The 19,049-nt window shown below is 39.9% G+C and overlaps 1 protein-coding gene across 1 annotated transcript; it reads right to left on the reverse strand.

Annotated features, from left to right (window-relative positions):
- Positions 1–419: 419 nt before the first annotated feature.
- Positions 420–3,768, reverse strand: LOC306987390 (uncharacterized protein). The gene is made up of 4 exons (XM_079591595.1): positions 3,588–3,768; positions 3,246–3,515; positions 2,327–2,368; positions 420–916 (listed from the first exon to the last, which is right to left on the reverse strand). The coding sequence occupies exons 1-4, from the start codon at positions 3,643–3,645 to the stop codon at positions 714–716; spliced, it is 573 nt and encodes a 190-aa protein (XP_079447721.1). The 5' UTR covers positions 3,646–3,768; the 3' UTR covers positions 420–713.
- Positions 3,769–19,049: the final 15,281 nt, after the last annotated feature.

Below are 19,049 nucleotides of genomic sequence, written 5' to 3' on the forward strand. Positions count from 1 at the left end.
TAATGAGAGATAGTTGACAATGTTGTTGAAAAGTTGCTTATAGTTAGTAGAATGTCTAAAGTGGACTATCGAAATAAAGTGTAACCAAAGTTTTTTGATTTTCAACCATAATCTTATTTTAAAAACTTTTCAAATTAATGTGATAACCATGTATACCTAAAAACTAAAAAATGTGTTGCTTTTTTTAATGATAGTTCAGTTAAAATGATATCATCTGCATGTTCATGGAGGTGTAAAGATGCTTTTACACATTTATACAATTATTGTACTTGGACTACAATTATACTTATTGATCAGTCAATAAAAGTATCACCACGTACTCATATCATATCCATGTGCTTTTGCAATGCTTCTGGTTTGCCACTCAGTTGTCTTGTGACATATAGCGTGAAACAGGAAGAGAAGTGGAGAAACAAAATCCTTGAATCATTTCTGCATTTTATTTCATCACAGATATGTTGAGTAATCACACATAATCATACATAACAATTATGATACTCTGGTTTTCTAGATAGCTTGGTCTGTGTAAGTCTGTGGCATTTTATTGCACATGTCCCACTTTATTGTTCAGCTGGTTATTTTTTTTTATTTTTTATTTTTTTTAATGTATATATACTGGTCACTTAAAATAATAGCACTATTCTCAACAAGCTGCATGGCAATTAAAGGGATTTTAATTGTCAAAAAGCTTTCTTGAACACCTTAAATCAGTTTCATTGCTGTTCTCTCAGGTTAATGTAATACAGATCAGTCTCCTGTGTCTGAACGTGGTCTGTAGTGTGAGCTCTTTGCTTTACATTGACAGAAGAGTATAAAGCTTGCACTGCAGCCACAGTAGCAAAGAGAAACATCAGAGCTGCCAGTCCAACACCCCCAAACATCAACACTTGCTCCATCACATTCACATGAACAGCACCTGAAGATGAAAAAAAAAACATTTTTAAAATGTAATTCTCACCATAGGACATATTCTGGCATACAATAGTAACCCTACTTTTTATTATCAGTGAATGGGCTCCATCTTGAATCATCAAGTCAAGTCATCTTCATTTATATTGCACTATTAACAATGTAGATTGTTTCAAAGCGGATTTACAGTACGGATAATTTAAGGTAACAGAGATTGTTTTGGCTTTATAGCGGTTCTTGAATAAAGATTTTTTTTCAGCTAAAGTTAGCTTTAATTTTCGCAAGGATCATTAATTATTAAATTAGAGGCCGCTAAGACGACATCGTTGTTTCTACACAGACTTTAAACGCGAACCTGTGAGAAATGCTGATGGCGGTCACGTGCGCATTAAGAATTAATTCTATAGTTATGCGCATTTGAATATATGTGCGCAGGTTTGTAATTCCCTACAAACCAAGCCTTAAACTACTTGTCTGCCCTTAAAATTTTGATACAGAATTGTATCAAAACCGAAAATATCCCAACAACGCTTTATCTGTAAAGGGATCCTTCACAGGGGAGACTAGTTGGCAGTCTAATCGTCAGTGAATCAAACTGCAATTGTATTTAAGAATGCTCCTAAGTGCATTTCTTGCTAACTTCTTAAGTTCTTAAAAGTAAAGTATGTGAGATGATTCATTTAACAATATTATAAAAGAAATTTCATTCTGGTAACAATTTAGCCTTGAGGGGAAAAGTCAGGGAGGGTGAGGAGAATGGAAGATTTCTCCCTCTTACTAACCTGTAGCCTAGAATTTCCATCAGAAACACAAACATCCAATAAGCCTAAAAGTATGCTAGATTATAAAAGTAAAATATCACAGTACTAATGTCTTACATGTATTTAGCATTATAATGTTTAATGCTTAATATTTGAAACAACTCAATAAATCCAAAATCTTAACTTACTTTTTTTACAAAGTGCTTTATTCTTAGGTTTTTGTTTTGTTCTTTTCTTAAGAACATAATTGATAAGCACACAATACGATAATACAATGTATTCATAACATTTTTAAATTAGAGAATTAAAAATAAATAATTTATAACATGTTGTGAATCCGGTCCCAGGATAGCACAACTTTCCATTAATAAAGCAGGTTTTCTCTTTGTCTCTTTCATTTGAGACAACCCGTTCATAAATCCTCATTTATTTTACTACAGTAATAACATTCATAATGAGGAAGCGAAAATATGAAATAACGAATGAATGATGATCTGGAATCTCTATTACACAAGTTGGTTCTGAATTCCATCAAAACACACAGAGAACCCCAACAGCTGTGCAGTATTTGCTTCGATTTCGTAAAAATAAAAAACGGAAATGAGTTAGCAGCAGCAGCTAAAATTCAAGAGTGATACACTTAATTTCTTACTGACCTTTGAGACAGTCAGTCAGATCTGTCCTGTTCTGTCCATCTGCTGTGTAAATCATAAAAGCAACAAAGTAAAATTTAGTTCTTCTCAATTAATTCATAAAATAAAAATTATATTAAATTTGACTGAAACCGCTCCCAAGAGAATTGTTTATATAAAAGATGTCACAACTGATGTGGTAGTTCTCAGAATGAAGATAAGAAAGATTAAATGCTAACTTTCTTTAATAAATAAATACAGAAGGAACTTAAGGACACACAGCTGAAAGTAATCCGTAACCAAGGAGACTTACTAGCAGGGGATTAAGACTGAACTGAAGCACATGAAACCAACACAGAGAAATTAAATTAACACAAGACACAACATTATCTTGACAGACAATATATATAAAATAACACAATTTAAATACATATTTTAAATTAATTTAACTCACTTTCATATCAGAAGAAACGTGTTTGTGTACCTTGTAGTGAAATTATTTTTTACACAAATTAAACATTGTTTCAAAATGTTACTAAAATCTCTTGTTTGTCTTTTGACCTGGGCTGTGTTTCCCAAAAGCACAGTAAGCTTAAGTAGATTTTTGAGACCATTGTGATATTATTGATGTTTTACCATCTTATCTGTCCCCCTTGTACACATTATGCCCTGTTAGGCAAAATTTCATTAGCAATTCATTAAATTCCAAAACTTCAAAATATATGACAAATAGCTACAGCCTTTCAACATCCTGGAACATATATTTAACAGAGAGGATTCCATATTATGCAGTTTTGTTTTTAAATCAGTTACTATGCAATCACAAAATATTATTCCACAACATTTAATATTACATATGTTAAATTTATACCATATAAGATTCAAATAGTTTTTGGTTTGTTTGTTTTTCAGTGCATATCATGGGGAGGTTCTGGTTTCTTACCTGTTTTCACTGTTAGACATGCCACAGGTGTCCCGTTGCAAAAATACAAGCCTTCATCCCCAATTGAGACAAACCAGATAATCAGAGACAGGTCTGACAATAAGTTGTGATTGTTATTATTCATGTGTCTGATTATCTCTCCATTATCAGTGCTGAGGATGGACACTTGATGTCCTTTCATATCTCTGCTCCAGGTCACTTTCCCAACCTTCAGGTCACCACAGGGAAGAATAGCCATGCCATTGGGTCGGACTCGCTGGTGCTGGAGAGCTGACACAACGTAGCATAACAATTCAACTCATTAAAGACAAGAGTATTACTAATGGTAAAAAATAGACTTACCATGTGTTGTCACAATGAACCCATAAAACGAAAGATGGAGTAAACCAATGACACTCATAGTCTCATAGATGTGATCTGGTTGATGTACTGTCTCTCTGAAACACTGTTCCTCTATTTCTTTTTTACTCTTACGCCATAAAACATGTATATGGGGCTGTAGGTCATGTGGTCGTTCTGAACAGTCATCGTCATTTTTTTTATGCTTTTTATTTATAAACCTAGAAGTAGAAAAGGAAATTAATTATGAAATTAACTGTTCCCCTGGGTCCTAAAGTCAGTTTATCTTCAGTTTATTACTTCAGGTATAGATATTTTAATTTTTTAATTGGGGAGGGTAAAGTTTTAGCATTTTTTTAATTAGTTTTGAGCAGTTTTTAGGTTTTTATATTTATAATGTAGTGTCAGATATTGTCATAATTCAAGTTAGTATGGTTGACGGCAGGGGGAAAAAAACAAGTAAAACCTTGAAGAATATTTATTTGAAAATTTGTATCTGCATTGGGGATGTTCTATAGTCTCATGCCTTCATTTGTGTGTATGTGTGTTGCCAGTTGTTTTTTTTGTTCTTTTTTGACAATTAAAAAAATTAATTGTTTTTGTGTTTTCCAGTTCCAGTTCTTAGTTCAAGTGTGACAAAAGTCCGAAAGCCTTGGACCACTCTGATTAACTAAATTTTTACTGACTCAAAGAGAGCATAAGCTCCTATGGTTTTTTTTTAACACCTTTAAGAGAATATAGCAGATATTGCATTATCTCATGTCTGCAGAGATGAAAACAGATGCACTCTGATACTAAGGTACATCACATAATCAATTCTGAAGGAAAATACTCCCAGAGAAATAGAAAACATGTACAGGATCTGTAACACTTTATTTTGATGGTCCCTTTTGATGTCCCCAGAGTGTGTATGTGAAGTTTTAGCTCAAAATACCCCACAGATATTTTTATATAGCATGTTAAAGTTGTTACTTTTTGAGGGTGAGCAAAAACGCCTTGTTTTGTGTCTGTAACTTTAAATGCAAATGAGCTGCTGCTCCGAGCACAGGGGGCGGAGCTTCAAGAGCTCTTGTCCTTAGCAGCTTCGATTACCTCACACAGACATGCACTGAACATTTTTAAAAAACTTTTAGCCTTTTATGTTCAAACCAGAGTCAGAAAGATGGAGAGACTCAAGAAGAATTGAAAAAACATGTAGACAACATTTCTGATTGGTTAGTTAATGAATGTATGTAGCTTATGTGTAGGCTAGTTATCTTCTAGTCATTGATTAGCATATTCTGTCTTGATAATCTATAAATCGTGTTCCGGGGCGGGGTTTATTTAAATATTGGGGTTGGTGATGTCACTAACCTTGAATGTCGTTGTAGGAAACTTTTCCTTCTTCTAAGCAAAGACCAGTGGCCTCATTTATAACCGTTGCGTACGCACAAAACAGTCCAAGAAAGAGGCGTACGCCACTTCCGACGCATAAATTGTGATTTATAAAAACAAACTGGACGGGAAAATTTGCGCACCTGCACGCAAACTCTGACCCATGCGTTCCCACCCATAGTTTTAACATAAACCAATTAATAATCTGAATGTGATTCATATTTTTAAGTCATATATAAATGAAACAGATACGATTTATGTAATTGTATTAATAAACTGAATGTGATTCATATTTGCAGTCATACATAAATGAAATGGGTAAGATTTATGTAATAGTACACAGAAGTTAAATTAGCACTGCTCAGTGTTCATATGTGTGCACACTACAGAGTTAAAGTACCATTGAAGCAGTGTTGAAGTTAATGAGATAATTAAGTGGTGATTGAGCATTAATTATGAACTCCTGCTGTTAACAAGCAGAATCACTGAAGGAAAGCTCATCAACTTTCTCTGTCAACTCAGGCTTTGATCTTAAGCTATGATTAATCCACGAGCGCGTGCACATACCAAAGTGACGTTGGCACCGAACAACCAATCGCATTCGATATGGATAGAGCGAGAGCGATATATTTTTTTCCGCGGAGGAGCAAGAGATAATCATTCAGAATTACGATGAATTTAAATATGTATTACAAGCTCGAAACAATACGGTCTCTGCTGCCAAAGCAAGAGAAGACTGTTGGAGAAAGATTGCTGATTGCGTTAATGTGTAGCCTACGCTAAACAAATACGTTCTATATTCATGTAAAATTATGTATATATGTAGGCTATGAATGTGTGTGTGAAATATAGCCTATATTTTTATAATATATAAAAAATGTGCATGTATATACTAATAAAGATTAATATTCATTGCTTTTTAGATGCAACTCCAAACGTTCTTGGCAGCAGATAAAGACAACATATAAAAATATAATTCAAAGTAAGTATTTACACACAACCTTTTATTATTTTTGTAAACATTAATCACAAACACTTGTTTGAGGCAAACCGAAAAAAGAGTGAAATTCAGAAAACCGGTGGAGGGCCACAGATTATGGATGGAGGATGGGATTACAGGTGCTGTACAATCTGACCCTGGTGCTGGCTCCTCTAAGCAAGTAACACTGGGTATTTGTGCGATACATTACTATTTTAAGTTTTAAATATGGCTGACTGTATGTTCTGCAGTAGAGGGAAATGCAGTGTCCCTGTTGAAGCCAGCACACACACAGTCTCGCACACAGAGGTCAGTATGCAGCAGACAGAACACCAGAAACATAACCTGCTTTATAACAGTTATGCTTTATATTGGCCTACTTTTATTTATTAGGGTGGAGGAAATGATGAACACACTCTGTCTGTGTTCTGAGACAGTTGCTGAGGTGAATGCACTGGGCTTTTTATTAAGGCAAACATTTGAATGTGTGGCATAAAACAGGGACTGGCCCCCATCTCTTTTATTGTAGGATTTTTCACAACCTGTCCCAGAAACTGAAGCCTCTACCTCAACAGGCTTCAGAAGAAATGTGAACAAGGTAAGGATTTAAAACCTTGCCTTAACCCTAAATAAATTACAGGTGTTTGTCAAGGAACTTTTTGTGAGTTGATTAGCCTCCAGAAAACTTGTAATTATCATGTTTGTGGTGGAATTATGTTTCAGGTGGAAACAGACTCAGTCAGGGCCCTTTACAAAAGGAGCCTATAGAGCTAGACTGCACACTAAAGGAGCCTATAGAGCTAGACTGGACACTAAAGGAGCCTGACTGTGAGCTGAGGAGGCGCCACATTTAAAAAATAAATAAATTGGAGAACAAACGGCTGGATTAGCTGATCTCAGTATGTGAACTTATTTAACCAAGTAACACTTTAGCATGAATATTTATTAATGCAACTTTCTCTCGCTCTCTTTCTCCCTCCCATCCCACAAAACCAACAAAACAGTTTGAGACCTATCTGTAGTTTCAATGTGCTTTTATTAAGTGTAATATTGTATGGTGATTGCAACTACATTTGCACCAGCTGGGTGGTCAAGTGTGATCGGGTCAGTTTCATCGGGGAGAAGCTTTGTGGTGGTTCTGGCTCCTTTCTATGGTGGCTATATTGTGCAGAATGGCACATGCAGCCACTATCTGTGATGGTAAATGGTAAATGGACTGCATTTATATAGCGCTTTCACAGACCCAATGGCCACCAAAGCGCTTTACATTTTGCTGTTGAAACGTGCCTTTAGGATGCCAAAGGTCATCTCTAACTTTTACTATGGTTTTACTGACACATTGAAGCGGTTCTGTGGCCCTGTCTGAGGGTCCAACGCATTCTCATCCTTGGGCGTCATATACTGACGCTTTTGACAAATCGTCTACATCCAACGCACATGGCACCCTTTAGCGTCAATATGAGACCTACTTTCTGTTCTGCTAAAGTGATTGGCAGTTACTTTCACATGTTCTGGGAATGTTCCCCAGTGGCCGACTTTTGGAAGATGATTGCCTTTAACCTCTCTAAGTTGTTTAAGATTAGATTGCCATGTACGCCCGCTACACTTATTTTGAATGATTTGTCAAAGTTGGGGTTGACACTGGACAAGAGAAGGGCATTGTTGGCTGGACTTACAGCTGCTAAAAAACTACTTGCCACACGCTGGAAACCTCCACACTCACTCTGCTTTCGAGCTTGGGTTTTAATGTATTTGGATATTGTTTACTTGGAGTTGTCAATAGCTAGAGTCCACGGTGCCAAAGAGTCAGCAATAGAGGCTTGGCACTCTTTGCTGACCACTCTCCGTGGGCTTTAGATTTAATATGTGAGTGAGATATGGGGATCTGGATCCAAGGGGCGGGTGGGTTCCACATGGGATTTTATTTATTTATATATATGTATATATATATTTTGTTTATTTAAATTATTATTATTATTATTATTTAATTTATTTATTTTTATTTTCTTTTGTTTCTTTTTATTTTGTTATGTTAATTATGTTTCATTATATATGCTTATATATAGACATGTATGTAAATGGATGTATATACACATTTATATTCTATTTCTGTGAGGCATTTCTGTATGTTTTTCTCTAAATGAAAAAATAAAGAAAAATTTGATTAAAAAAAAAAAAAAGGAATATATCGTATACATTTTGGAATGACTTATATTCTGAGTTAAATGGAAATAATGTTGGTGTATGTGTATTTGGCATCTCTGAGAGGTCCATCCATGCCACCTGGCCTTCTTGAGTTGATTAAGATCTTTTTGAAGCTCACGAGTTTGGGGGGTCTTTTCTGCGTACACTCTCACATGCCCCTAAAGGTGTCAATGGAGCAATTTGATGCAGACTCTTTGGTGCTGGACCTGTGATTTACATAAAATGAGTCCATAGGTTAAAAGCTTTCTGAATCTTAGAATGAATGAGTCATCCTGATTTCGTCCAGACGCGATGGTTTTCGGGGCGTGCGCTTTGGATGTTTGAAGTTCATGGAACTTCTTGACCTGCAAACGTCCTGTAATAATGTAGAGAACCACTCATTAATCATAATTCAGGTAACCGTTCATGTTTTACATACATATGCACGTGCTGAGTGAACGATCAGCCATCAAGAGTATTCAACAGAAGTGCTCTCGCTCTCTCTCTCGTCAGTTAACGTTAATAATAAGCTACATGCCTCATTTTACTTTCTTTGCCATTGACATCCGACTGAACTACAAACTTTCCACTGACGTCTGTAAAAAAAGGGATGCAAAAAAGTCTGTGCCATTGCACGCTCAATCCACTGCGCGTTTTTCTCTTATCAGCTCGCGCACCACAGCTATATAGGTGTGACTATATTCCGTTTCCACTGATAAGATACATTTACTTCATAGACAGCCTTCTTTTTTATCCCCATTATAATTTATGTTGTCAGTGTCTCTTTGTCTGGACGCAAACACACACGCTACCTGGTATCGGTTGTTGGTATCGGGGCATTTTTACGAGTACGAGTACATGAGTTCAGTATCAGGCCCGATCGGTGCATCCCTAGTTTTTAAATTATAAAGGAAAGGGAGGATTTTGAGTGAAAATCAAGCGTAGCGTCAGTTCTGGCAGGTCACGTTAGGCAAGCTCGCATCAGCTGACTCTCAGCTGATCCACGTCTACCTATATGAATACGACGCCTATCACTGTATACATAAGCTCCTTCAGTATTCTCAGCAGCTATCGTGTTTCTCATGAGCTAATTACCCTCCTCCTTCCCCAGCTTTAAAATCTTGAATTATTGATATCTGCAATACATTAATGTTGGTTCTGTTCTGTTTACCCTAACCCCCAATTTCCACTAGATGCGTTACGGCTGCGTTACGGCTCCGGCACGGCTGCGGAGTCAATCGGTTTCCATTAAAGTCAAATGTGTGTATTTCCACTGACCGCGGAACGGCTGCGTTCCGACTCCGGCGATCCGCAGGCCTCCGGAGCTGATACGCAGAGCTTCTATTTTTGCCGGATGCCGGAGAGCTCCGCAGCACTACAGGGCAGAGTGCGCAGGACAGGAAGTCGAGCAAAAAACAGAACAAACCAAACCAAAATAAAATATCCGCTTAATTTTCAAAATAAAATACACCGTGCTCATATTTCCCTACACTACACCTTGAAAACGTCATAATGGGCGGAGACAGGGCTGTTGAAGTTTTTTTTCGAACACCTTTAACCCCGTTGACACGATGGATGAAGAGATGCTGATTCTCGAAGTACAACATCAACCAATTATATATGATCCTTCACATCCTTTTTATAAGGACAATATTAAAAAGGATGCAGCGTGGAAAAATATAGCAGAAGTAATGGGTGTGGATGGTAAGTCACTTTTTTTTTCTAAAAAATAATGACATATAGCTAATAGCTAGTCATGTACTTGTAATGAGGAATTATATAGCTATAGATGATAAAAACCCATTAAAACTTGAATTAAGTAGCCATTGCAGGATTGTTTGATTTGCATGAAGAACTTTATTTAAGGGTATTATGTTATGTAATGAAACATTTTAAATTTGAGTTAAGCTATAAATAGAATACGAATTTAAGGCATTCATTTATTTATATATACATATATATATATATGTGTGTGTGTGTGTATGTTTGTAAGATATATGTAATTTAGCCATTTCTTTAATATTGTACTTGACATAAGAGTGGGAAAAAAAGTTTAATCTTTGTTGTTTACTGTATAAGTTTATTTTATTTGGTGTGGATGGTTCATACTGCTAAATGATGGGGCTGACATGAAGTTAGCAAACCAATGATGTTTCAATACAAATCACTCAATTCACAAAAAAAAATATTACAGTAAAAAAATTCACACACACAAAAAAAAAAAAACACTAAATGCATACACACAAGCCAAATATACTATTTTCAGTCAGTAAAGATATGTTTTATTACACCATTCTGTCCTGCCATGACACACTTCCCTCGGGCGAGTTGAAGAAAGTGGCAAAGCTCTCCCTGATAGCACAGGCTTCTCTTGAAGCCCTGTTTCCCCCCATGTTCCTCACTGGTGCCATGCGTCTCCCCAGTTCCGCTGCCTCTTCCAGCAGTTGAACATTTTCTGTTGGGGCAAGGAGGAAATTGTGCAGGATGCATGCTGCCACAACAAGAGTGTCCACATTTTTGGGGTGAAGGTTAATCCTTCGATGGAAAATCCTCCAACGTAACGCCAGAATGCCAAAGGCATTTTCAACTACCATCCTTGCCCTCGAGAGTCTGTAATTGAAAATCCTCTTCCTGTGGATGAGGTTATGTCCTGGGTAGGGTCGCATTAAGTAATGCTTCAGAGGGAATGCTGCGTCACCCACCATGACATGTGGTACGTTCCCAAGGTGAGCAGCACCAGGCAGAGAGGTACTAGGAGGAACGTGAAGTGTGTTTCCCTCCATTTCCATCCCCAAATCTGACCCTGCATACACCCCACCATCAGATGTTCAGCCAAAGTCCCCGACCTGTATGCACCTGAACCGGTATCCACATCCACAAGTGCCAAAAGCACGATGGAGAATGTCTTTTTGTAGTTGAAGTACTGACTACCGGACAGGGGTGGTGCTTGAATTACAATATGCTTCCCATCCAGTGCTCCGAGACAATTTGGGAAGTTCCATTTTTCCCAGAACCGTTGTGTGACCTCCTTCCATGAATCTGCAGTCGGCCGGGGCAAAAATGACTGCATCATATGTTTTTCAATGGCAGCACACACCATATGTACAGAGTTCATTACAGTTGTGTGTCCAAGGCGGTAGCTGAATGCAAGGCTGATCAATGAGTCACCAGAAGCCAAGTATCTGTAAATTGAAAAAAATAAACAAAGATTAGTTAAATGTGTGATTATTATTTTAATCTGTCTCTCTCTTTTTTTTTTTTAGTTGATCTTTGCAAGGCAAAATGGCGAATTTTAAGGGACAGTTTTGTGAAGCACTGCAAAAAAGTATTTGCAAGCGGTTCAGCAGGAGGTACACAAAAGGACTGGAAATATAGTGAAATCATGTCCTTTATTGTGCCCCACCTGCAACCGAGAAGGTCTGTATTTAATTACATTTCACTATTTTTGACAACTTCATCGTTAAATTCAATATCCACATTTTAAAAAAGTGATAGATATTTTTTGTGTGTATGACATAAATGTGTCAGAAGGTCAACCAATTATTTAACTTTTTTTTTTTAGTTCCAAAAGCAATTTGAGCAGTGGTTTGTCAGAGGAAAGATCTTCAACACCACTCTCTATGTGTGGATCTGATGAACCAGGTCCTATTAGTTCAACAGTGCCTCAGGACAGCCAGGGACCAGAGACAACCACACTATCGGGGAACACTACATCTGGGGTTACAGACAGGCCCCACAGGTCAAGGAGCCCAAGGGATAGGGTGCCTCAAGTCCCAACTGCGACCGAAGTAAGGAGGAGCCACAGACCACACACATCCGATGTGGAAGAACGGCTTCTCTCAATCTTACAGGAGCCGCTTCCCAAACCAGAATCGGAGCTTGATGAGAGTTATCATTTTGCCTTGAGCCTGGTTCCACTACTACATAAACTAGACCACAACAGGAGGCAGCAGGCCAAAATTGGCATTTTAACCTTACTGTAACAAATAGAGAACAGCTCAACTTCAAGGCAGGAACCAGCAGCACATTCAAGTGCATTTCATTCACACCCTCCCTCTATGTTCCATACCCCCACTGCAACATTGTCTAGGCCAGGTACTTTCAGGCCATTAACCCAACCCCCATCAATAAACCCAACTGGAACATTCACCCAGATGCTTTCCTCTGATCAGGATACACAGTGGGGGTAGGGCAGGACTCCTACACAAATTTGGTATAATACCATTTTACACTGTAAATAGTTATTTTGCTGTGGTTTTGATAGTTTTAGATCTATATACGTTTTAAATAATATTATTTAAAAATTGTAAATTCTGTTTGTAAATGTTCCTATCTTGTTAAATTTTTTTATTTTATTTTGAAAATAAAAGTTCAAACCTATTTTGATATATTGTGTATGTAATCTGAAGCTCAACTCAATCCAACAGCCAGTCTCTGCTTTGGTTCTATGGCGGACCTGAAGTTGGTATTCTGTCTGGTGAGTTCAGGGTCAATGATTGAGAGAAGCTCATCCATTTTCTCTGCACTCATTCGAAAATACTGGTGATGCCGTTGACTGACCAAACGCAGTTCTTCCACAAGATGATAAAAATCTCCTTGTTGAGGCCTGCGCTGGTTCAGTGGATGGACCCAGTATTGGCTCCTTCTCCTACCCCTCCTCCGTAGTCTTGCCAGCAGAAGTAACAAAGCAATTGTTCTCCTGCTACTGAATTTAACTGAAATACACATAATAATTTATTGAATTACTATAATAATAATTATAATAAACATGTTAGTATGATCACAATATACATGTGGTGACTATTCAGTGTGCATTCAAATGGTTACTGTTAAACAAACTTTGTATAGGAGAATGTTTCATATAGCCTTAACTTCTTATATGTATATTTATAAATTAATTTTGTAAAGTTTTACTGTAAAAGTTTGTTTATTATTGTCACTCATCAGTAAAACAAATCACAAACATTTTACCATTTCAAACAAGAACAATAATTAAAACGTTATTTACTCAGCAGGCTACTATCCAAATACATTTAAAAAAGGAACAAAAAAAAAAAACATTTTATAAGTTAATTATTTCATTATTGTAGGCTACTTACCCATTGTAGAATCAATATAAAAGCCACAGAAAAGGGAGATTGGTCATTCAGAAAAGAGTTCTATCCTCTACTCCTCCGGAATCGGATGGAAAACTTTTCCTGGTTTGGTAGTTCTGTTTATAGAAACATGGGTGTCGTAACCATTGTATATGGGTGGGACAAGACACACCCACTTATTTTTCGCTTCCGACGCCCATGTATAGAAACAATCATCATGTGACCTGTCGTGTCAATCATGGCCGGCCGCAGCCATTACGCAACAAATCCGGACCTGGTGGGTATTGACGGATGACGGAACACGGAGCTGTCACGCAGCTGAGCCGTTCTGCAGCCGTTACGCATCTAGTGGAAATTGGCGGTAAGGGGTGTAAATGCTGCTCTCCCTGTTCTTATCCATTCTAGGCTGCATGGATGCACAGGGAGTTATTGTCCAGAACAGAACTATACCGCCAATCCAAACTGTATGCTAATTGTCAATCGTATTCGACAATAGTGGTCTGGACAGAAATAATAAAATCAATTTTACACTTGTTACACCAGCATGCGGCACCCCTCCTTGCAGCAATGCAGGCCTCTACTAGGTTAGCAACTTGTGCAGCAGTGGTTGGATTGTGTTGCCTGACCCAAGTCACTTCTGGGTGCAACAACCACAGATATTGTTCAAGCATGATAATATCTATAATGTGATCTTCACTGTTTTTGGCTAAACTGGGTCCACTTGCAGCTGTGTAGAGTAATCTGTCGGGGTGCTCGGAGAACAAAACCTCAAACGCTATGTGTCTCAGGACTGATTTTGTACTTCACTCAGAATGGCTTGATTAAGCTGGTCATAGTCCTGGGTTTGGGAAGTTCATGGCCACAAAAGCAATCCTGGCCTTGCCTGTAAGTAGTGGTATGAGACAAACTGCCCAGTCTCCACTTGGCCACTGGTAGAGGTACTGACTCTCTGTGATCATAAAAAAATCCCAGGATGTCCTTTGAAAAAGAGTAGGGGTGTAACCTTGGCATGCTGGACAAAATATGCCCATTATCCTCTGTCCATCATTATTGCCTCTGTGGATGAAGGTGAGGACAAAGAAGACGAGGGCTTAAGGGAAGACCAAACCTTTTTTGAGCCACTCTCCTCCATCCAGGCTGCGGCCTCCACCTTAGCTGTTGCCTTCTTCCAGCCTGCTCCCACCTTCATGCCTGATGTCTCCGCCCAGCCTGTTGCCTCAAACATAACTGCTGCCTCCTCCACCCTGGCTTCTGCCTCCTCCACACTGGCTGTTGCTTCTATGTCGCAGCCAGCTGCCTCAGTGTCTCCTGGCGAGTCTGCGGTATCTAAATACCTTGTTATATATTTCTGTGTTTTGTCCCACTTCACTGTCCTCATATTGTTGCTCATCTGTTTTATTTTTTTCTGGCAGTGGATAACTCTGGTGTGCCAGACATGGACAGAGTAAACAGCCTGGCGGAGTATCTTGTAGAGCTTTGGAACTAGCCCTCACTAACCAGCAGACCAGGAACATTTAACTTTCTCTACTTACCCTCTTTGAGCTGTCATACATGTTCACACTTGCACATGTTTTGTTTTCTCATTTGCTATGTATTATAAGCTCTCTCTGCTTAGGTGAGCAACATTATTTCTCTTTGACAGAACCAGCTGGACTATGATAAGCAGATGGTGGTGTTTGTTGCCAGACACCAGAGTAGGCTGGTCAAAAGGAGGTTCAGGTACCCCAAGAAGAGGCAGGAGTTTACTCCAGGGGTGGAGAGTGTGAAGAGACACGCACTCACCACCGCTGCCCAACTTTCCCATTGGCCAGATTGTTGTTGCCTGATTTAGACTGTTTTTGTCAGGCTCCGTGCCATCCATTGGAGTCCCAAGAAGAAGGGGACTGGAACAGTGTCCAGATAGGATCTCATCCTGGAGACTGCAGGAAAATCAGGCGGCGCATTCTGGCCAATTCTACTGTTATGCAGCAGACCACCCTGCAGCTGGTGGATGTGAGCCACACGTCCTTGGTTCAGTGGCACAATAAGAGGGTAAAAAGACAGGACAATGCATTAGTGATACAGGGGTTGGAACTGCCTTGCCACCTCTACTCCAATGCCCCCCCCCCAGTTACCAGTGAGGAGGAACCTCCTCTCTCAGGCCAAGGACTCAATCTGGCATCCTCACCAAGAGCTTTTGTCCCTACACGCGTGGGCCATCAACGGGTACCCGCTAACCCCCCCCAGACTGTGGGGTGATCCAACCAATAGACATCAAACACTTGTCTTTCCAGACAGTGTTTCTTCTGGCTCTCGCTTCGGTAAAGCGTATAGGGGACTTGCAAGCGCTCTCAGTGAGCGCGACGTGTATGGAATTTGGGCCAAATGACTCGAAAGTCATACTCAAACCAAGGCACGGGTACGTTCCTAAATCCCTCAACACACCGTTTAGGGCACAAGTGATTTCCCTGTCGGCCCTGCCGGTCTCTAATGAGAAAAAGGACGCGAGCTTCCTTTGTCCGGTCAGGGCATTAAGGACTTATGTGTCTCGTTCGACTGTCTTTAGACAGACGGAGCAGCTCTTTGTTTCGTCCGGCGGAAGTTCTAAGGGACTAGCTGCGTCGAAACAGAGTCTATCCAGATGGATAGTTGATGCCATAGCGCGCTGGCTTACACCTCTAAGGGCCTGCAGTGCCCGTTAGGTGTCAGAGCGCACTCCCCAAGAGGCATGGCCTCGTCGTGGGCTTAGTCTAGTGGGATTACCTTGCAAGATATCTGTATGGCGGCAGGCTGGGCCTCCCCGTCTACATTTATAAGGTTTTATAACCTAGAGGTTCCCGCCTTGCAGGCTAAGCTGCTTTCGGTAAAATAAATCAGTACTGTCTGCCTCGATGTTATCAGCTCAGAATACTGAAACCGCTTGAGCGCCGCTTGTTGATCGATAAAATAACTCTATGGGCAGTGTGTAAGACCCATAATATTCATCAGTCCTGGCCGAGTTTTTCGCCCTGACTGTGTGGAACACTATTTTTATAGTTTGCTCCTTATAGGACGCTACTTATTACGGGAATGATGCTGTTCGAGCCCCTCTTCCCGGACTCTCTACGAGTCCCTGGTGATCATGCACTATATGAGCCCCGGGCACTATATGAGCCCCGGGCACCTGCCCTTGGGACTTTGTTGTTGGATCTCAGCACGCACGGCGTTTTACACTGTGTTCCCCTAGCGTAAGATATTACACAGTACGAGAGTACTCTCGTAAGAGAACGTACTCGGTTACTGACGTAACCTTGGTTCTCTCTAGAGAGGGAACGAGTACTGCGTATCTTTGCCGTGCCTGCAACACGCTCTGGTTCGCTTCGGCGATGAAAATCATAGTCTATCAGCCTGTCGAGCTATATTTATAGGCGCAAGCCACGCCTGTATTGGCCTCTCTCGATAGGCTGCTGCAGTTGCCGCAGGACAGCCAATAGGCGCGCGACCCGTCTTGCCTATGTCTGCATGCTGCCGCAATGCGTTTTACATTATTTCAAAATGAAAGCTGCCGTCGGCAAGTCTGGCAGATTGAGTGGACTTGAGTGGACAAAATGTTTAATGTTTACAACTCTCATGCCCCTCCCCCACTACCAACGAGCACCCGCCCATCGTCAGTGCGTGTGTACCTGATTTTCTGTGAACGCGTCCGTCTTCAGCATCGGTCAACACCATAGACTCGGAGGTAGGCTGCCCTGGCTAATCTATCCATAGATAGCAATAACCGAGGAATTGGAAGTTTGTTATTAGATTTTCTCTCTGCCATCACGCTTCGTACAATCTTCAGGCGAACGTGTGCATGTGATATTGTAACGTCCGCGTCTGCGCGAGGGAGGGGGATCTGTGATTTGTGCACGACCTGTGATTGACAGTCAGATCTCACACACCCCTGCGCTGATTAGACCCGATGATCCGGGAGCGGTGGATTTTTGCAAAACAAAATAACACGCTTCAGGTGGAGTTAGAAGCTCGGGTTTTTTTCTAAAACCACCTTATTTATGTTGTTCTGTCGGATTATAGTGTCAATTTCACTGAATTTGATCCAAAAAAATTTGCCGACGGCAGCTTTAAGGATAATTTTTGGCTTCAATGTCTCGTGGAAAAGAGTTTTTCCCCTAGCGCAAGATATTACGCAGTACGTGTTCCCCCTCTAGAGAGAACCGAGGTTACGTTAGTAACCGAGTACGATTTACAACTTTGCTTCGTTTGCACTGACTATAATGTTTTTGAAGCTGCTGTCACTGATCTGGACGAGCTCACAGAGACTGTAACATCATACATCAGTTTCTGTGAGGATTTGTCCATTCCTACCAGGACATTCTTATCATTCAGTAATGACAAACCATGGTTTACTGGGAAACTCAAACAGCTTCGTCATGCCAAAGAGGGTGCTTACAGAAGTGGGGGTAAAAAGCGGGTATAACCAGGCTGAAACAGACTAACAAAGGAGATCAGAGTGGGTAAAAATAACTACTCTGAAAAACTGAAGTCAGCTGAAGTCAACAACCCAGCGTCAGTCTGGACAGGCCTGATGACAATCACAAAGTACAAGTTACCATCCCCCCCCGATTTGTGGAGAATCAACAAATGGATGAGGATCTGAGTGCATTTTACTGCAGGTTTGAGAAACCCATACTCACACCCCTGCTCTGATCTGCACTTCACACATACATAAACATTGCACCTGATACGTATCTCTCTGTAGGCAAGGGCGTGGTTAGCTGGTACTCTCTTACATCACAGGGTACCACAACTGCCAATAGGCAGTTCAACTGCAGTAGCCACCGTTCAACCTGAAGAGGGCAGCACTCAGACGTTTTTACACCATATATTGTAGAAATAAAACACTTTATATTTATTCCTCTTGGCATTGTTAATGCACTGAAGAGGTAAAGCAAGGGCGACTCTCACTTAAGAGGCTGATTACATTTGTTTGTATATTATTATCAGACAAATAGATCCAGCAAAACTGCCGCCTGTTGTCCCGTGTCTGTCTCGACGAAGCTACAGACACAACGCAGACAAGTGCATATAACTGGTGTCGCGAGCCACCGGTTACAATAGCAAAGCTTTAGGCCCAGACGGTATCTCACGTGCTTGTTTAAAAACCTTCGCTGACCAATTGGCCCCAATCTTCACGTAGATCTTCAACAGATCACTGGAGCAGTGTGAAGTGTCCTGCTTCTTCAAATGCTCCACTATCATCCCAGTCACCCAAAAAAAAAAAAAAAAAATCACTTGACTTAATGACTACAGACCTGTCGCTCTCACATCTGTGGTCATGATGTCGTTTGAAAGACTGGTGTTGGTCTACCTGAAGAACATCGCTGGACCCTTGCTGGACCCCCTGCTGGTTGCTTCAAAATCTATATTCAGCCTGAACAATTAAACTCTCATAACTGTATTTTTACCATAACTGTACATTTGTACATAACATCTAAAATTGTACATGTGTAAATTACATCATAAACGGTACACTTATAAATAACATATCTGTATATTCATTAAAACAATTATATAAATATGTGTTTTTTCTATATTTCTACTACTGTATTATATTACATTATTTAAATATTTGTTTCTCATATTATTGTTATATTTCATTTCTACTGTGTAATTCCTATGTTTGTCTGCACTATGCCTGTACTTACTTCTGCACTGGAAGCTCCTGTAACCAAGACAAATTGTGTACACATACTTGGCAAATAAAGCTCATTCTGATTCAGTTTCTGATTCTGACAACTTGTGCAAGACATACAGGCAGTTCAGGACAGTGGAGACAGCACAACCAACACAAGGGCGTTATATGCGGTCCCTCTG

The sequence above is a fragment of the Phoxinus phoxinus genome, assembly GCF_949152265.1.
Source record: "Phoxinus phoxinus genome assembly, chromosome: 19".
Lineage (NCBI taxonomy): Eukaryota > Metazoa > Chordata > Actinopteri > Cypriniformes > Leuciscidae > Phoxinus > Phoxinus phoxinus.

Bases quoted from the DNA above. Each gene is read 5' to 3' on its own strand.
- LOC306987390 (XM_079591595.1), bottom strand. From the start codon at position 3,645: ATGAGTGTCATTGGTTTACTCCATCTTTCGTTTTATGGGTTCATTGTG. The intron at 2,369-3,245 runs GTAAGAAACCAG...TGATTTACACAG, and splicing joins ATGTCTAACAGTGAAAACAG to CAGATGGACAGAACAGGACA. The intron at 917-2,326 runs GTCAGTAAGAAA...TTTCATCTTCAG, and splicing joins TCTGACTGACTGTCTCAAAG to GTGCTGTTCATGTGAATGTG.